At 37.5% G+C, this 17,207-nt stretch overlaps 1 protein-coding gene across 1 annotated transcript; it reads right to left on the bottom strand.

The window, feature by feature from the left end:
- Positions 1-8,993: 8,993 nt before the first annotated feature.
- Positions 8,994-15,881, bottom strand: LOC129238169 (homeobox protein unc-4-like). The gene is made up of 4 exons (XM_054873203.1): positions 15,851-15,881; positions 15,378-15,553; positions 9,525-9,664; positions 8,994-9,423 (listed from the first exon to the last, which is right to left on the bottom strand). The coding sequence occupies exons 1-4, from the start codon at positions 15,879-15,881 to the stop codon at positions 8,994-8,996; spliced, it is 777 nt and encodes a 258-aa protein (XP_054729178.1).
- Between the last annotated feature and the right edge of the window lie 1,326 nt (positions 15,882-17,207).

Below are 17,207 nucleotides of genomic sequence, written 5' to 3'. Positions count from 1 at the left end.
ACCAATTCCCGACTGCTTTGGCGAGCGATCTCCTTCAAAAGTGATTCGAGACATTCTTCATGGAATTCAGAAGATCTTCCGCTACGGAACGTGTCATCGACATCAAAGTGGCCATTTTTGAGCTTTGCAAACCATATCCGAGCTGTAGACTCGCCTATGACGTCTTCTTTATTCATGTCGCAAATGTCTTGGGTTGCTTCAGCAGCTTTTTGATCTCGATGAAAAGCAAAGAAGAACAGATGTCGATAATGCTGATTTTTTCCTCCTGGGTATTCCATTGTTAAGCCTCAAAACTAATAAAAAATTAAATAACTCAAAAATACAATTAACATAGCTTTGTAGAGTACAACGAGTTCTATCGAATGAATACTTACCCTTTGTCAAACAGTAAACAAATCGTAAAATAGAAGAAAATATAAAAAGGGTCTGAACTTAATCCCCAACCTAATATTTCTCGCCGAACGTGTTGTTTGAAAATATGGTAATATGAACCAATAATTACGTCTCATTTAAACTGAATTTTACCCTAAAAACTATGATTGAACAACATTAAACTTCAAAGTAGTATTTATTAAATAAAATCTAACTTTCCCTCTTCCAGTTCTACTCTGCAGTGAAAAATTTTGTACTGCGCTTGATTAGCTAGTGATGACCATTAGATTGTCAACATTTTCCTGACAGAATGCATGACGTTGACATTATTGAACTATGAGACGGAATATGATGCTCTCTCATAAAAAGTAACGTTGCCACAAATATTACGGCTCGAACACACCCAAGATATTTTCACATCAAGTTTCGCCATCTACAACACCAGCTGTTTCGTCAATTATATTTGGAGTATTATTTCTGGAAGCTTGCCTTTTCAGATGCGCAGGGATTTGTAGTGCTTACAACTAGTCACAGAGCCCCTTGGGCGTGCTCTCACACAAAAAGAGGGAGTTTCGCACCTAGTTCTTCATCAAGGATGATAGATTTTCCAGGTTTGCTTTTTAACTATGGTGAAAAAGAAAATTGTGAGGAGAACTTTGTCTGCCACGTCACTTGGGGATTCGGCAGTCGATTTCTGCACGAGCATTTCACATGCATTCATACACTCGTCCACTCGTTGTTGAGATAGCAAAGAAGCACCATGAGCGAATACTGCATTATTTTGTTGTCGTATATCACTCGTACAATCTAATCGTCAGCCGAAATTTGTACAATCATTTCACACATATTCACACACTTGTCCAGTCAGTCGTTATTCAGACGGAAGCGAAGTCTCATTGGTTGATTTGTTTCATACATCACCAACGCAGTTGATTTTGTGAAATTCGCTGAGAGCCGAATAACAGTCTACTAAGCAGCACACTACTAAAAATCTTTTATTTTCCCTCTGGTTATCCATGGTCTTGTATTCTCTCATTTAGCTGGAACTGGAACTAGAGGAACTATTGAGCACAATTACCCCCTGTGTTCTTTAAAGGCTTTGTGTCATAGGTTTTTCATGTAACAGTTTTTCCATTTACGAGGTGGTACATTTTACAGGTAGTAACAGTAGAACATCTGATTTGAATTTTTTCTAATTATTTGATCTCTAAATTGTCAAACTTTCTTTGGAATCTTTGTTTGAAACTTTTTTCTAAACTGTCAATTTTTGTTTAAAGATTTTTATCTAATGGGCACCAAAACAAAAAAACAAAAAAAAGATTAATGTGCTTTGCTACGATGTAATATTTCCTCTAAAGTAGCAATTTAATAAATAACTGTCGTGAATGAGCTTGATAAGAGGTGCACAACGAATGCTGTTTGGGTTTCTGGGCACAGAGGCATTTCTGGAAATCGCATCGCAGATGAGCTGGCTACGAGGGAACTGATCTAAAAACAGTTTAGTCTGTCCTGTATGCGGACATCCTTTTCACATTTTAAGAAAATTCTTGTGGGATAACTAGACAGAATTGGCCTAGAATGGATGAAAACACATGTAGGCCCTTCTATTAGTACAGCAGTTTGTATCATTACCATTACCTAATAGGAACACAAAGGAAACTTATGGAGTTGTCCTCTAGGTACCAGTCATAGGCTGAGCCTGAATACACGTACAAGAGATTTCAAGATGGAACAACAAATTTTTAATGAAAGAAATAGGTTTTGTCAATGCCATAAGCTCAGCTCAAGTTAACTGTGGAAATGCCATTAAAATGGAGGAATAGTAAGTACGACTAATAAGTAGTGTGAAATTAGCATATTTAAACAGACCGACAGAGTTTTGTTTATTAGATCCTAAGTTTATCCTTCGTTACGACTTTGAAAGTAAATCGGTTCTATTTTCACTTGTGCTCTACTGTGTACACTTTGCCCGAAACTGAGACTATCACGTCACATTATTTTTTCCTTTATTTCAAGATCAAGTGCGCGAAGTTTTCACATACTACCTTGATCAAAAAGTGCCCGGAACAATCGCCAGAAAACTCACTAAGTCAACTGACTTCAGTTCTGTTTTTTTTTTTTGTAGTTTGCCGCATCTGTGATTGACATTTTTACCAAAATTTTATCGTCATAGCTTGACGTTTGTAGAAGTTACGCCGTGTTGAGTAAATCTACCGCATGTGTTTTTTACAGTTACAAAAATGGATTCGAAATCACTACAACAACGAATTTATAATAAGTTTTGCGTTAAAAATGGATTCAAAAGTGCGAAAAGCTTAGAACTGTTGGGAAAATGTTTCGTAATGGTACTCTAAGGAAAATAGCCATTTAAGAGTGGCATAAACGTTACACAAGAGATCGTGAAGCCATCGAGGGCTTTTGATTAGCCATTATTAACCTGTAGTAGCGTAGAATTCATTCATTGGAGAGCTACTGTCGTAAGGCACAAACGTCAGTATAAGTTTTTTATTTGAAGCGTAAACAACAATATTTTTACCACACTTGAAAATGTCGAATTTCGTGCCAAATAATGTGTTTTTGCGGGGAATTCTTTAATATGAAGAAAAAAGCAGCCGAAAGTCATCGTATCTTGGTGGAAGTTTATGGTGAGCATGCTCTAGCTGAGCGAACGTGCCAGAAGTGGTTTGCACGCTTTAAAAGTGGTGATTTTGGCCGCGCCGCCAAAGTTCATGGATACCGAATTGGAGGAATTGCTCGATCAAGATCCGGCTCAAACGCAAGAAGAGGTTGCAAAAACTTTGGGAGTTGATCAATCAACCATTTCCAAACGTTTAAAAGCCATGGGAATGATTCGAAATTCAAATTTCGAAAAAAACCGCACGAATTTATTCATAGACCTATTATCTTTATCACTTTTGCTAGTAATGCTACTTACTAAGTGTTCACTGAAGTCCAATCCAATTGAGATTTCAAACATTCTATAATATGAGCAGCCATCTATAATATTACAAGCAAGAAAAGCAGCTCAATTGACATATGGTTGCATTTTTGCCAACAATTGGCATTTCTTGCAGCACCTGCTACTCTTCATCTGAAAGTGAACAAATTTATATACTATACGACTAGAGAAGTTTTTGTGCCAATACTTACTTACTTCCACCTTCTGAAGAGTTCCTGGCAGTATCTCAATAGTTAGTTTGCCTTTGTTTTTCATGCTAAATTTAGATATCGTTAATGACAAGAATGCCTCGTAAACTTACGAGCTCGTAAAAAAGCTGTCAAAATTCTTATTAGAATTGCTTACACAAATTGTTTTCGTTTCATAAATTTAGACGTTTAGATGAATACCCCTAATTTAAACATGAAAAAGTAAATTTTATTGAAAATCATACTCAACTATTCGCGAGCGAAAAATTTAAATTTTAGTTTGAGCCCATTTATACGATGACTTTTCGCCTTGGTGACAAAAGGTTTAGTGAAGTCAAGGGGGAAGGCATACATGCACGGCCAGCGTAATCGAGGGTTTTTTGACATTTTTCTATTTTCATTCAAGTACACTTTGGGATCGCGTTTACCAATGAGAATTGTCCGCTTAAACGTCAACAACACTGAAGGAAAGCCGCAAACAAAAAGCCATTGTGTAAATGCGCGAAAATTTTCTAAGACTTCTTTGAAACAGAATGTCCATTCGGAATTCACAGAGAGAATGTTCGAATCTCGGTGAAACACCTCCGAGTGTATTGCTGCCATGAAAAAGCTCCTCATAAAAATATCTGAAAGTGATGTCAGCATTGAGCCTGTTAGTGGCGAACAAGTAATGAGCAAAAAATCGCCTGGTTTGGGCCTCATAACTGAAAAATTCTTCAGAGATTGCCAAATAATTGTGTTACTTGTCTGCCTCAATTGATCAATTTGTGTTTTTTGTTATAATATGTTCCTATGTATTGAAAGTCAGCAGAAGTAATTATGATTCTGAAAGCCGGAAAATCGCCAAATGATGTGTCCTCATACCGACCTATTTCTCTGCTACCAATGCTGTCCAAACTTTTTGAACGACTGTTACTGACTCGAATTTTGCCGATTATAGAAAACAAGAGAGTTATTCCAACGCACCAATTTGGCTTTTGCAAAAATCACTCAACAATCGACCAAGTTCACAGGGTTGTTAGAACCATGACGATAGAAGAAAATAAAATTTGCGCAGCGGTGATCCTTGACGTCTCGCAGGCGTTTGACAAAGTTTGGCATACGGGCTTACTCCACAAACTAAAATTGATTTTGGCCAGGAATTATTGCGAAATCGTTTCTTCCTATCTAGATGACAGATACTTTCGTGTCAGACTTGACTTCATTACATAAAGCAAGCGCAGGGGTACCTGAAGGAAACATCCTAGCCTCTCCTATACGCATGACTTGCCGGTCCACGAATAACACGTTACCGCAACCTTTGGAGATGACACGGCTGAGACTACAACGACGAAATTACAATCAGCGATGAATTCGATTGCAAAATGGGTCAAAAAATGGCGTATCAAACTAAATAATTCAAAATCGGTGCACATTGTATTCGGCCTGAAAAAACAATTTCCAAGCCAGCCTACATAAACAGCGTAAATATATCGTACGTCAACGAGGCAAAATAATTTGGATTAACCCTTGATGCTAAATTGCGTTGGAAGGCGCATGCCAAGAAAAGAGCTGGAATTAAAAACAAAAAACCTTCTTCATATTATTGGCAGACACTCTATTCTGTCAACGAACAACAAACTACTGCTATATAACCAAATTCTAAAACCGGTCTGGACGTATGGCACTCAGCTATGGGGATGTTCAAGTGAATCTTGCATTATTATTATCCAACGATTCTAAAATAAAGTGTTGCGCAACACGTCAATCGCCATACTATGTGAGAAATCTCGACCTCCATTGTGATCTTGGTATGCTGCTCGTCCTTGACGTGGCGAAAAAGTATGCCATGGCTCACAGATAACATCTAAGTCCACATGTCAACGCTGAAGTATTGGCTTTGCACCATCCAAGCACTCATTGTCGGCGGCTCAAGCGCAAAACAGTTTTAGACCACATGGGCACCCAGTAGCTGCTGTATCTTATATATTTATACATTCATAATGAATTTATAAATGTTAAGACATCTTAGTTTCCTTCTTTTAATATAATATATACGTTCAATAAAAATTGCTCGTTAGTATCTTTATTTAGTTGTACTAGTTGTAATTTCTAAACGTTATTCTCATTATACTTTAAGATGGGTTAATTTAAAAAACAAAATGTATTTAATTTGATTTATGCGAATGCAAATGGGCTGTCACAGCACTGAAAGGAGTTAAAAATTTTCTGCAGAAACACGCTACAGACATCATCTTAGTATCAAAAAGCCACTTCACCAAAAAGAGTTTCTGCAATACTTCCTTCTACTGTTTCTATCACACAATGCACCCTGAGGGATCTGCTCACGGAGGCTCTGCTATACTTATAAGAAAATCAGTACTGGCACTACAAATCCACACACTATAGCACAGAAGAGATTCAAGCATAGTTCAAGACTCAGTCGGTGCATTACTTATTTCTGCAATATACAGTCCACCTAAACACAGAATTAAAAATAAGGATTAGGTTAAGTTTGTTAAAACCTTGGGAGTACGTTTTATAGCAGGAGGATACTATAATGCGAAAAATACATTATGGGCTTCTCGGCTTCCGATAAGAAATGGACGCGAATTGCACAACACAACGACATCATTGAACTTAAAAGTTTTCTCAACAGGAGAGCTAACTTACTGGCCTGCAGACCCAAAAAAGATTCCTGTACTCCTTGATTTTTGTGTCATCAAAAGTATATCGAACCTGCAGATAACTTGCAAATCCTGCCTGAATTTTTCTTCTGATCATTCGCCAGTGATAACTACAGTAAATGAGAAATTCGAAAATATGTCTCAAAACTGCCAGCTTTTCAACAGCCGTACAAATTGGACTTAATTTAAAACCATTTCGACGTCGATAATTGGCAAAAAAGTTGCTCTAAAAAGCGAGGTTGCTCATGTGAGTCATCATATACAAAGAAGCTCAAACAGCGGTATCTTCATAAGAAGCGAACTCAAAGAGAAAGGCAAGAAAAATATGGCAACAAAAAAGCCCTCCTTAACATAAAAGCCGTTTTAACAAATTATCAAAAGAAATAAAAATTGTTTGTTGAAGAGCAACACGACAGAGAAATGAGGCAGTTTCTATGGGGTTTGGATCCAACACACCTCACCAACTATTCTTTGTGGAAGGTCAGCAAAAAAGTAAGTACAAAAACCGTCCACCCCAATCGAGAAATCAGAGTTTTTTTCTGGACACTTAAGAGATATTTTTACAGCTGGAAGAAATTAAAATGGTGCTCAAGGCGGGAATACCAGGTGATTAAGTGAAATCCTATCGCCCTATCAGCCTTTTACCAATACTGTCAAAAACTGAAATAGTCTTTCTTAAACGTTTAATGGTTTTTATTGAACGCAAAAAAAAAAAATATTCCGGAACATCAAATGAAAACGCATATCCTTGCCAAAAGGCAAACTCTAGGATTAATAACTCGAAATATGGAAAACAAGCTTATCTTTTGCAAATCTGTGATAAAACAATTCTGGACTTATAGAATCCAACTGTGGAGCACATCATCAAATTAAAACTTGGATATCCTGCAGCGTTTCTAGTCCAAGACCCTACGCATCCTAGTCAACGCTTCGTGGTACGTGAGAAATCACCAAATTCATCGGAATTTAAACATAAAAGAGGAAAAACAAAAATTAACCGGAAAATATCGAAATCGACTTCAATCGCACCCAAATGAACTGGCCTCTAACCTCATGTCACCATCAGGCATCTTTTTTAAGTTGAAAAGAAAAACATCGAGCTACTATAGGTGTGCTCAAAAAGTATCGCGAATTTTTCAAAAAATATTTATTTATTAATTAATATCAATTTTGTCCCCTTTAAAGTAGTCCCCATGAGTTATTACACAATTGTGCCAACGTTTTTTCCAATCTTTGAAGCCCTTCAAAAAATCACTTTTTTTATCTTGTTCAGCTCCTCCTTCGATGCCGTCTTTATCTCGTTAATCGACGCGTAGCGCTGTCCTTCCATGAGCCTCTTCAGTTTCAGGAACAAGAAAAAGTCACAGGGGGCCAGATCTGGGGAATACGGTGGCTGTGGCATCATTAGTGTGTTAAAAGTGTGCCAAAAGGTCGCGCCCAACTACGATGTGTGAGCTGGGGCGTTATCGTGATACAGGAGCCAATTTTTGTTCTTCCACAAATCCGGGCGTTTCTGGTGGATTGCTTCGCGCAAATGGCGCATAACTTGCAGGTAATATTCTTTATTGACCGTTTTACTCTGTGGCAAGAACTCATGATGCACAACGTCCCTGCAATCGAAGAAAACAGTAAGCAAAACTTTTATATTCGACCGAACTTGGCGCGCTTTTTTCGGTCTTAGTTCGTGCGGCAGCTTCCATTGAGATGATTGAGCTTTGGTTTCCACGTCATAACCATAAACCCACGATTCGTCACCAATTATGACCCTCTAGAGCAAAATTGGGTCGTCGCGGACACAGTCCAACATCTCATTATGCTGCTTATGATCGAAATTGAGCAGTTTTGGTACAAATTTTGCGGCGATCCGTCTCATGCCCAAATGGCACATGCCAATCGATATGTCTAGGTCCTCAGCAACTTCTCTAACGGTGATTCGACGATTGGCCAATACCATTTTCTTCACTTCATCAATTTTTTCGTCTGTTGTTGAAATGCTCGGGCGTCTGGCACGCTTTTCGTCGTTCACATTTTCTCGGCCTTCTAAGAACATTTTGTACCACCGATAAACGTTGCTTTGGTCCAAAGTAGATGCTCCGTATGACACAGTCAACATTCGGAATGCATCCGCGCACTTAATTTCGTTTTTCACACAAAGTTTGATACAGGTTCTTTGATCTATCTTTTTGAATACGTAAAATCGAGGACGAGCCAAAACACGAGCAAGCAAAGCAGCTGTTAACAATTAACTGAACATTCAAAATGGCCGAACTCGTAGGCATGAGTGAGAGACATGAGTACCAAAATATCGCCACAAAAAATCAAAATTTGAATATACGTAACCTGCGAAAATTAAAAATTCGAGATACTTTTTGAACACACCTCGTATACCTTTAACAATACAATCAAAGTCTCTTTCAAATGTAATCAAAAAAATCAAATACTTGTAAAATGTCTTCTGAATTATAGGTATAGACAGAATACAAAATAAAGTTTATTAGAAAAAACTTTTTCTAATATATTAACTTAAATTTATTATTTCGTGTAAACTTATCCGATATCGCCTTATAAATTTAATTAAATTTTTTTTCCTTATGCAAAGTTGAGGTAAAGGAAATTGATAAATTGATTTAAAAATTAATTATTTCTATTAAACTAAATAATTTGTGTGGGAGCAGCGAAAATATTGTTTTTAGCATCCTTAACAGTGAAGAGGGATTTTTAGTTAAATGAACTGCAATTATGTATAGACCCCTGTATTTCTATTGTTAACTACACAAAAGTGATTCTTTACTAAAAGAAGAAATATTTTTAACATTCCTTTTGGTTGACGTGCAGTGCGTGCGACCATAGTTTGTGCAAGCATCGGTATATAAGTTTTTGTTGTTTTTCGTTTTTGATATAATTTTCATGTCTCTGTTTTGAATTCAAGGTATTATTAAGATTCGCCCGCAAATATTCGGCCATCGAATCATTGGGTTTTCTCGATTTTTCAACTCCCTTCGCATTTTTTAAGATGCTTGGCTTGTGCCCACTATTTGGGCTCAAATAACCGTCGACAGAGACGGTCGGAAACGGCTTATCGGCACCGTGCAATTTTTCTTCAGAAAGGATTTCACTGGCAGAAAGTTGAGCAATGTAATCACGCTTCATTTGTGCGATGTCTGCTTCGATGTTTTTAAGACGCAATCTCCTAGCTCGTCGCACAATTAACCTAGAAATTCGTTTTTGCTTTTTTGCTCTAAAAAAGAAATATAATATACACATAAATACATATAATATTTATAGATATATTACACATATAGAATGTTGTTATTTGATTTTATATGTAAAAACTCCTACTTTTCTTTTGCGCGAAGTTCCTCTAAAGACATCGGCTCGCCAGAACATATCTGTAAATGAGAGTTGTGCGCCGGCCGACCAGGCCCCTTTTTCGTGTTCTCTCTTCTTCGCCACTTGGCTCGACGGTTTTGAAACCATACCTGGAAATATACAGTTGTTGATAATTTAAATATTTAAATATGACTGTATATGTATGTATCAGGTTGGAGAATAAGTTCGTAGCGTTTTTACCAAAGTCTTTTATTTAAACAAAAAACAATAATTATATCAAAAACTTAATCAATTATATATTCGCCGTTGCTGATTACAACCTCTTTGCACCTCTCAACCAATTTGTTGATGCTATTTCGCCCAAAATTGCCTGTTCTGGTGTCCAAGAAGTTGTTGAGTCGATTTTAAGGACCTCTTTGTTATCAAAGGTAACAGCTTTCATATGGTTTGACAGGGAGCAGAAAAGATGGTAATCGGTCGGTGCAAGGTCCAAAGAATACGGCGGATGCTGAAGGGCCTCCGACTCGAGCTCTCGGAAAGCCGTTTTCACAACTTGTGCAACATGGGGCCTGCGTTGTCGTGAAGGAGTACGGTGCCATCATGTTGATCAGGTATTTTCAGTCGTATAGTCTAATTCACGCATTGTAGCTGGGCAATGTAGAGCTTCTTGTTGATCGTGCATTCTTTTCGAGCGTTTTCCAGTGTCGTGCGCCACCCTTTATATAAAAAACTTAAGAAATTAACATTTTGCCCAACCAGTTATATGGGAAGCTATGATAGCGGGAGCTAAAGCTTAGCTTAAGAAATTAAAAACTAGTAAATGTTAGGTTTTCCAGCTTTAACAACCCGTCAATGTTAGATTTTCAAGTTTCGGCCTTACGTAAATCGGAAGGAATCGTGCTTCCATATCTTCGATTTTATAATTCTTAAAAATAAATGTCGCAAAAAACTTACATCTACTTCTAGGATGGATATATGAATATGATTTATAGGAGAATAAATACAAAATTTTACGTGCTGAGTAATCATTGCCAATTTCTTAAGTTAAGTCTACACTAATTGAGTTTTTAACCTAATATAACTTTTTATTTCCTTTACAAAAGCTGGCTAACTGCCGCTTTCTTCTTCGATCTCTGAGCTGTGTAATCTCATCTACCACCGGTAAAGTAACCTTGAGAAATCGGAAATCAGTATATCGTTATTCCTACTTATACCTATTTTTGAAGACGCAAAATTGAAATATACTAATCTATTCTAACGCCTCTCTGGGCATACCCACTTATGTATTAGCCTTCTTGGCAAAGACCAGCTAAGACCAGCTAAGACCAGCTAAGACCACAAAATGGTGTAGGTCCTACGGCTGGTTATAATTGCAAGAAGCTGAAGGGTACCATAATATTCCTTTACAAGATAGGACATGAAGATTCGATTGGATAAAGCCTTGATAGCCAGTAGCTTGGGGATCGAAAAAAATATAATATATTAAATGGACCTTTCAAAACTTTTTGTAGGGGTTAAGTACCTGCGCTAACATATTTTTGATCTAACCAGGTTCAAATGTTGGGACTCCATTTCTGCAACTTTGGGGTTTGTAAATCTAATAAAAAGTTTCCTAGGAAATTAGATTTCTTGGGAAATTTAATACGTAACCTTGCTACTTTTAAACCCACGTAATTTTCTCAGTCTACCTTTTGTCTTTTACCTTTTGATAATATCCCATCAAATGTGGTTAGTTCCGGTTCGTCTTATGACCGGTAAACACAGTTACGAGAAATTGTATGGCGAGGACTCCCCAGAACTTTCTGCATCCTGCGTCTATTGTACTGGGTCCAAAGACTTTTCGAAGTAGCTCCATCTGTCCTGCGCTTTTCTTAGAAATAAGTTGTTCAATTCGGCCGCCGTAGCCGAATGGGTTGGTGCGTGACTATCATTCGGACTCGGAATAGGCTCGAACATCCGTGAAACACTAAAATGAAGAAAATTTTTTTTCGCACGCGCCGGCAGACAATGACAATGGAGCTGTACCATGGCGTCGTCAGTGCCGTGATTTCAGCTTGACTATCGGAAAAAAAGTTAATATCTCGCTCGCTCCCGCGTTCTCTAAGTATTATGCACGACGCAATCATGTTATTGCCGGAAAGATACCAGTAGATATCCACGAGAGAGCGCTACATCGCTTATACGGTGGACAAGGAGCAATATCGACGGCAGCAGAAAAAACTACGGAGACAGCACGATCTAACTATAAGCGAGAGGCAAAGAAGATGAGAAGAGTCTATCAAAGGCCGTTGGACGTACAGACTCATCCCAAACCTGGAGAAGTGTGTGAATAGAAGACACGGCGTTACTAACTATTACTTCCCCAACTAGTCACCGGTCACGGATGTTTTCTGGAATATCTGCATCGCTTCCAGCTAACATACAGCACCTATTGGTCCAACTGCTCCAATTAAATAGAGAGCGTAGAGCGGAGGTCGGGCCCTGCTCGCGAAGGAGATCGGACTTGTGCAAAACATGTGTTCGTCCAACGTCAAATGGGACGCAGTAAGAGCTTTCGTGGTCTCAATCATGACGAGACTGCAACAAATTTATTGGAAAAGGAAAGCTCAGCAGCAGCACACCACCGGAGACGAGCTGCTTTAAACAAACAAACAATCGAGCAGACGCTTGAGATAAGCATTAACTACAGTATTAGACAGATAACAAGACGATAGATTGTAAATTTCACACTATCGCAAAATTTCCTAAGCACCATTTACTCAAAAAAACACTGAGGAAGAAATGGATTTTATCGAAGGCGTAGAGTCTCTATATGTCCACAGGAGAGGAATCTGGTCGCAGATGTCTGTTGTGTTAGTAGACATAAGCATGGCCCCACTCTGATGAATTATCTTTAGGTCCCAGTGGGAGCGTGCCCCAGATACCACTGCTGTGACGGCGCCTTTCATGATGTTTCTGACATTTTGATTTTACCCTCCTTGGAAAAAAAAAGTTTTCTGCATGCCTCGACGATTGCGCTCCCATCAAATGTAGATACATAGCTAGCTTGAAGCTGCTGCTTGGATATAGTAGTTGTTGTTCATAGATAGGAATTAAAAATTCCTTCAGTTAAAAATTTTTAAGGGAATTGCGTGGAAATCAACGGAAAACATTAGCAACAGTAGATTCAACCATTCTTGGGGCGTTTTTTCAATTGAATTTTTGCAGAAACTGTGACCATACTGTTACGGTTTATTGCTTTTCTGAGAGGACAATCATTTGGATTTTCATAATTTTTTCAAATATCTAAAATTGGATGGATTTTCCATTCAATAGACTAATAAGAAAACTAAATAGAAACGTTACTACTGACAAAATGGAGCTACAGGAAATACTGAATGTCAAGCAAGGAATACAAAAAAAACAAATTTAGATATAGGTACATATGTACATATGCCTTGGTACTATGCACGCACATAATTAACTCAATTCTATAAATGCTCGAATGATCGTATAAATGAAAAATCCGTGTGTAAATTGCGCTCAAACAAGTGCCTCAAATTCAATATTAAATAGCATTATGGTAAATTGACTACAATCGTGAAGCAAATTGTTTTTGATGTGGCTGGGTTGCATGCGATGTTTATTTAGCACGAAACCGTTTCCCCTAACAATTTCACTTCAATGAAATACTGCAAATGGGTATATGTACGTACATACATACCACATATTTTTTGCATAACTTAAACAGGGTATCCATAGAGGTTTTTGCGTCCATTGACATACTGGCACTAAATTTGACTTTTACGGATTTTGGGCGGGGCAGGTCGATGGATAACCAATACCGATTATTTTTTTTCCTTGTTCACTCCTCTCGGGAGCATAGGGCCTCGACAAGACTCAGCCTTGCGTTGGTTTCTTTAATCTGGTTTTTGATTTCTGACGGGGTAGGTGATTAGGCTACCGACTATAAAGAACCCGAAAATGTTAGGAGATAGTCACGGGGTGTCTTCTGATGTCGCCCAAACATAAACTCTACAGGGAGAGAAGCATAATATTATGTTCTGCAAGTAATGTTCCTGTAGAGATCACCACAGCATCTAATATATCCCTATTACAGATCAAAAGCTACTTTCTGAAGTTAAAATACGAGGTTTATCGTAGTAATATGTAAGTACATAAAAGCTACTGAAGGACTAGCGATACAAAATTACCACCACTCTTGCCCTACGGGCTGTAATTGGATATCAACCCCTCCCTATCAATCGCAAAAGAAAAGTTTGAATTGCCTGGTGAGAGCCCCAGAATGCTGACTCAATGACATCTCCAGCAGAGCCAGCGAGTGAAAAGTTTTATTTTCCACCCCACTGGACTAAAGCGCGTATGAGTTCGTTTACAGGCTCGTTCTTTCATACAAACTAATGCTAATTAGAAACACCAAATGAAGCTAAATCTTACTTTATCTATTCTTTTGCACACAGAGAATACTTCAAGGGGCTGAACTTTTGAGACAGTTGAAGTTTTGAATAGGCAGCGAAGTTGTTGGAATTTAAGTCGCTGACCTAAATTTGTCAAAGATGTGGTCGAAAAACTCATAAGACGTACCTGCAGAATTCAACGTCGTCGGCAATCGCAAGCGCTTCTTTCCCATGAGAAAATGTAGCTTTATTTTTCCATGTGACAGAGAAGTGAAAAATTGGTGTACTTCTGTTATAATTGTGTACCTTTCTCATCCTATATTCTTTTTTGACAAATAATTTGGCTCTTTGCTTCCTCCTTTATACTTTCAAGTTAGCGTTATATTGTTAAATTTCGATTAAAAGCGTCAGAAGTCTATTACCATTTGAGATTTTTAGCATTGACAATAAAGTGATTTGGACACCGCCTTTACTGCCGCTTTTCGAATTTAGATAAAGCTACACTTACGATTCGTTTACCTGGACCAATGATACTGCCAATGTACGTCAATAACACTGGTCTATGAGCAAAAGGCTTCTACAATAAAAATTGTTAATCTGTATTATTCGATTTCTTTTCGCAACTGTGGTTCAGCTGTGTTGGATGCGGTTTTCTTATGCAGGCTGACGTTAATGATGCTGATAGAATCTCGCCATTTTGTTCTGCCTACACTAAATTTTGTAAAAAAGCGAAGTGAATGAGTCCGAGGTGGGATGTAGAAAAAAATAAAACATTTCCTGTGATCCAAAAGTAGGCCTTCGCTCCTTGCGACACCCTTGACACTGTAGATAGTTTTACTAATAGTTTTTCCTTGCGTTTGAGCAAAAAAATACGTCCGTTCGGAATGTAAAATCATGTATACTTGATATTCAAAGATCAAAATTGTTTTGATTTCCATACAACTAGTGACAAGAATTGAGGCAAAATGCTCTCAGACCTCACAATCGGCGGCTTGTTGTACAAACTGATTGCATGGTGAATGCCCCCCATAAGAATGTGCTTATGTATTTAACCCTTCAGCCAATCGTTAAAGCAACTGTAACTGCTGTCGAGGTATTCATTCGTTGCCAAATTGATATGTCATATTAAGAAACAATTTTATATAACTACCATATCATGACAATCATATGTATGTATGCACTTATATATGACACGGTTTGGGGCAATTATGTGACTATACATATGCACTTTGTAGATTATATGCTTACACACATCCATACAAATATACAATTTTTGCAAATGAACGTGCAAGCATGAAAAAAATATATTACAGTGAAAAAAATGACATCCGTAATTGCATTAACCATTTTCAGTAATTGGAGGGAGAAATTGTTTTATAATAAAAAATTCATTGTGGTCTTTCAATTTTCTTTGACATGAATTGATATGCATGAAAGTGTTTTTGTACTTATATTTAGTACTTACAGCGACTTTGCTTTCTTTCAAGTTCAAACGCTTTGCCAATGTTTCTCTTAAGCTACCCTCAGGATAATGATTTTTAAGGAAGGCTTGTTCTAATTCCTCCAGCTGCCATGAAGTAAAATTCGTACGATGACGGCGCTTCGAGTGGCTACTCTCCGTCTCATCATCTACCAAAGATTCTAAGCAAAGAAGAAAACGACAACTTATTCTTTAACCAGCGAATTTTTAATTTCAATTAACTATAATATATTATCAGAAAAAATCAAAAATACTAAAACAAAGATCATAATCTTATAGAAAAATGGGTGTAATGTCAAAGCTTTGAATTTTTTGGCATTTACTTGAAATATGGTAGGAATATTCGTTTATGGTTTATCGATTATGCCGAAACAATATATACAAAATATAATATAAATATATACAATATATATACAAAATTAATCACTCCATTGGAAGATGTATAATTTTTGCAGAACGCGTATTGGTCAAAATAAAGGCTTCCAACATTCAAAATCATTTTTTTATTTAATAAAAAAGCTATTCCAAACCAGGTTGCGCCACCTTTTACATATATAAAATGGACAAAACCACTGCCACCTTCCAAATATATATGAGTATTTAAGGTAGTAGTCTGGTTAAAAATTGAAAAAAAATATATATTTTTATATATAAAAATTTTTTTAAATTATAATTAAGACCCCAAGACCTTCAAAAATGTTATTGATGCTGACGTTTACGATAGTAATCCTCTCGTCGAAAAAAGCGAGTGTGTCTTGCAAGTGACAAAACGCATGTACGGGTGAAGCTGAGCCGCCGAAAAAGAAAGAACGCAGATCGAAAAAGGTGGAAGGACTGATGATGCACAAAAAAGCAAACATCTTGCGTTGACTAATAAGTTAATGGTCAAACTTAGTGCGTATTATGGATTAGCAATTATTCGAAACGAAAACTCAGTGGAAGATATGAAGAACGTTGTGTGGGCGACTTACTACCATTTGACTTCTACTGACGAAAATCCCCAGTATTCCCATTGCCCGGAGGGTGCCGAGTCTTGGTGTGAGTATCAAAAAATCAAAGCCGAAAAGAAGGAACATACTTTTGTTCATCCGCCTGCTTTTGACGAGGATACCGTACTGCTTTTAAAGCCAATTTATGGAGAATTGTCGTGGGAGGATCTTTTGAAACTGCTTAGGCAAAAACACGCAAAATAATAATGAAGCATTTAATCATTGCGTATGGAATTTGGCTCCAAAATATATTTTTGTTGGGCAAAAGGCCCTTAAAATTGCTACATTGACAGCTGCATGCACTTTCAATGAAGGATTTCATCCTATTTTGAAATTTATAGACACTATGGGAGTTACAATCGGTCCGCACGCTGCTAGCTACGCTACGAAATACAGTGCCGCTCGGGTATCAAAGACGGATAAAGACGCAGCTAAGGCTTCTAAAGCGCCCAGGTCAAGTCGTAGAGCAGCAAAACTTGCTAAAAATGATGCCTACGAAAAAACTGAAGGATTATTATACGCACCAGGTATAGACGAGTAATGTAAGAACGAATGTTGTCAAGAAAATCTATTCGAAAACTTTAGACGTGTTTTTCTCAAACCAACGTTTTTCTGGTATGCCAACGATCTACAGTAAATTCTATTTAACCGATTGATCTGAAATTTTCATCAGTTATTCCACACATCAGTAGTTCTGGCAGGTGCTGCTTTCGTTTCTTTTCAGCCCTAACTTTCCATACTACAGTCTGATTTCCACCCGAAAAACATACCTTTTTCAAAAGTCCGCCATTTATTTTTCAAAAAAAAAATTTCCCATTTTAGCACC

The sequence above is a fragment of the Anastrepha obliqua genome, chromosome 2, assembly GCF_027943255.1.
Source record: "Anastrepha obliqua isolate idAnaObli1 chromosome 2, idAnaObli1_1.0, whole genome shotgun sequence".
NCBI lineage: Eukaryota > Metazoa > Arthropoda > Insecta > Diptera > Tephritidae > Anastrepha > Anastrepha obliqua.
The sequence above is the reverse complement of the archived record's forward strand: the minus strand, read 5'-3'. Positions and strand labels throughout refer to the sequence as shown.

Coding starts and splice junctions, on each gene's coding strand:
- LOC129238169 (XM_054873203.1), bottom strand. CDS start 15,881: ATGTTGGAAGCCTTTATTTTGACCAATACGC. Junction 15,554..15,850: donor CTTTATTTTGACCAATACGC/GTTCTGCAAAAA, acceptor TTCTTTGCTTAG/AATCTTTGGTAGATGATGAG. Junction 9,424..9,524: donor GAACTTCGCGCAAAAGAAAA/GTAGGAGTTTTT, acceptor TTTCTTTTTTAG/AGCAAAAAAGCAAAAACGAA.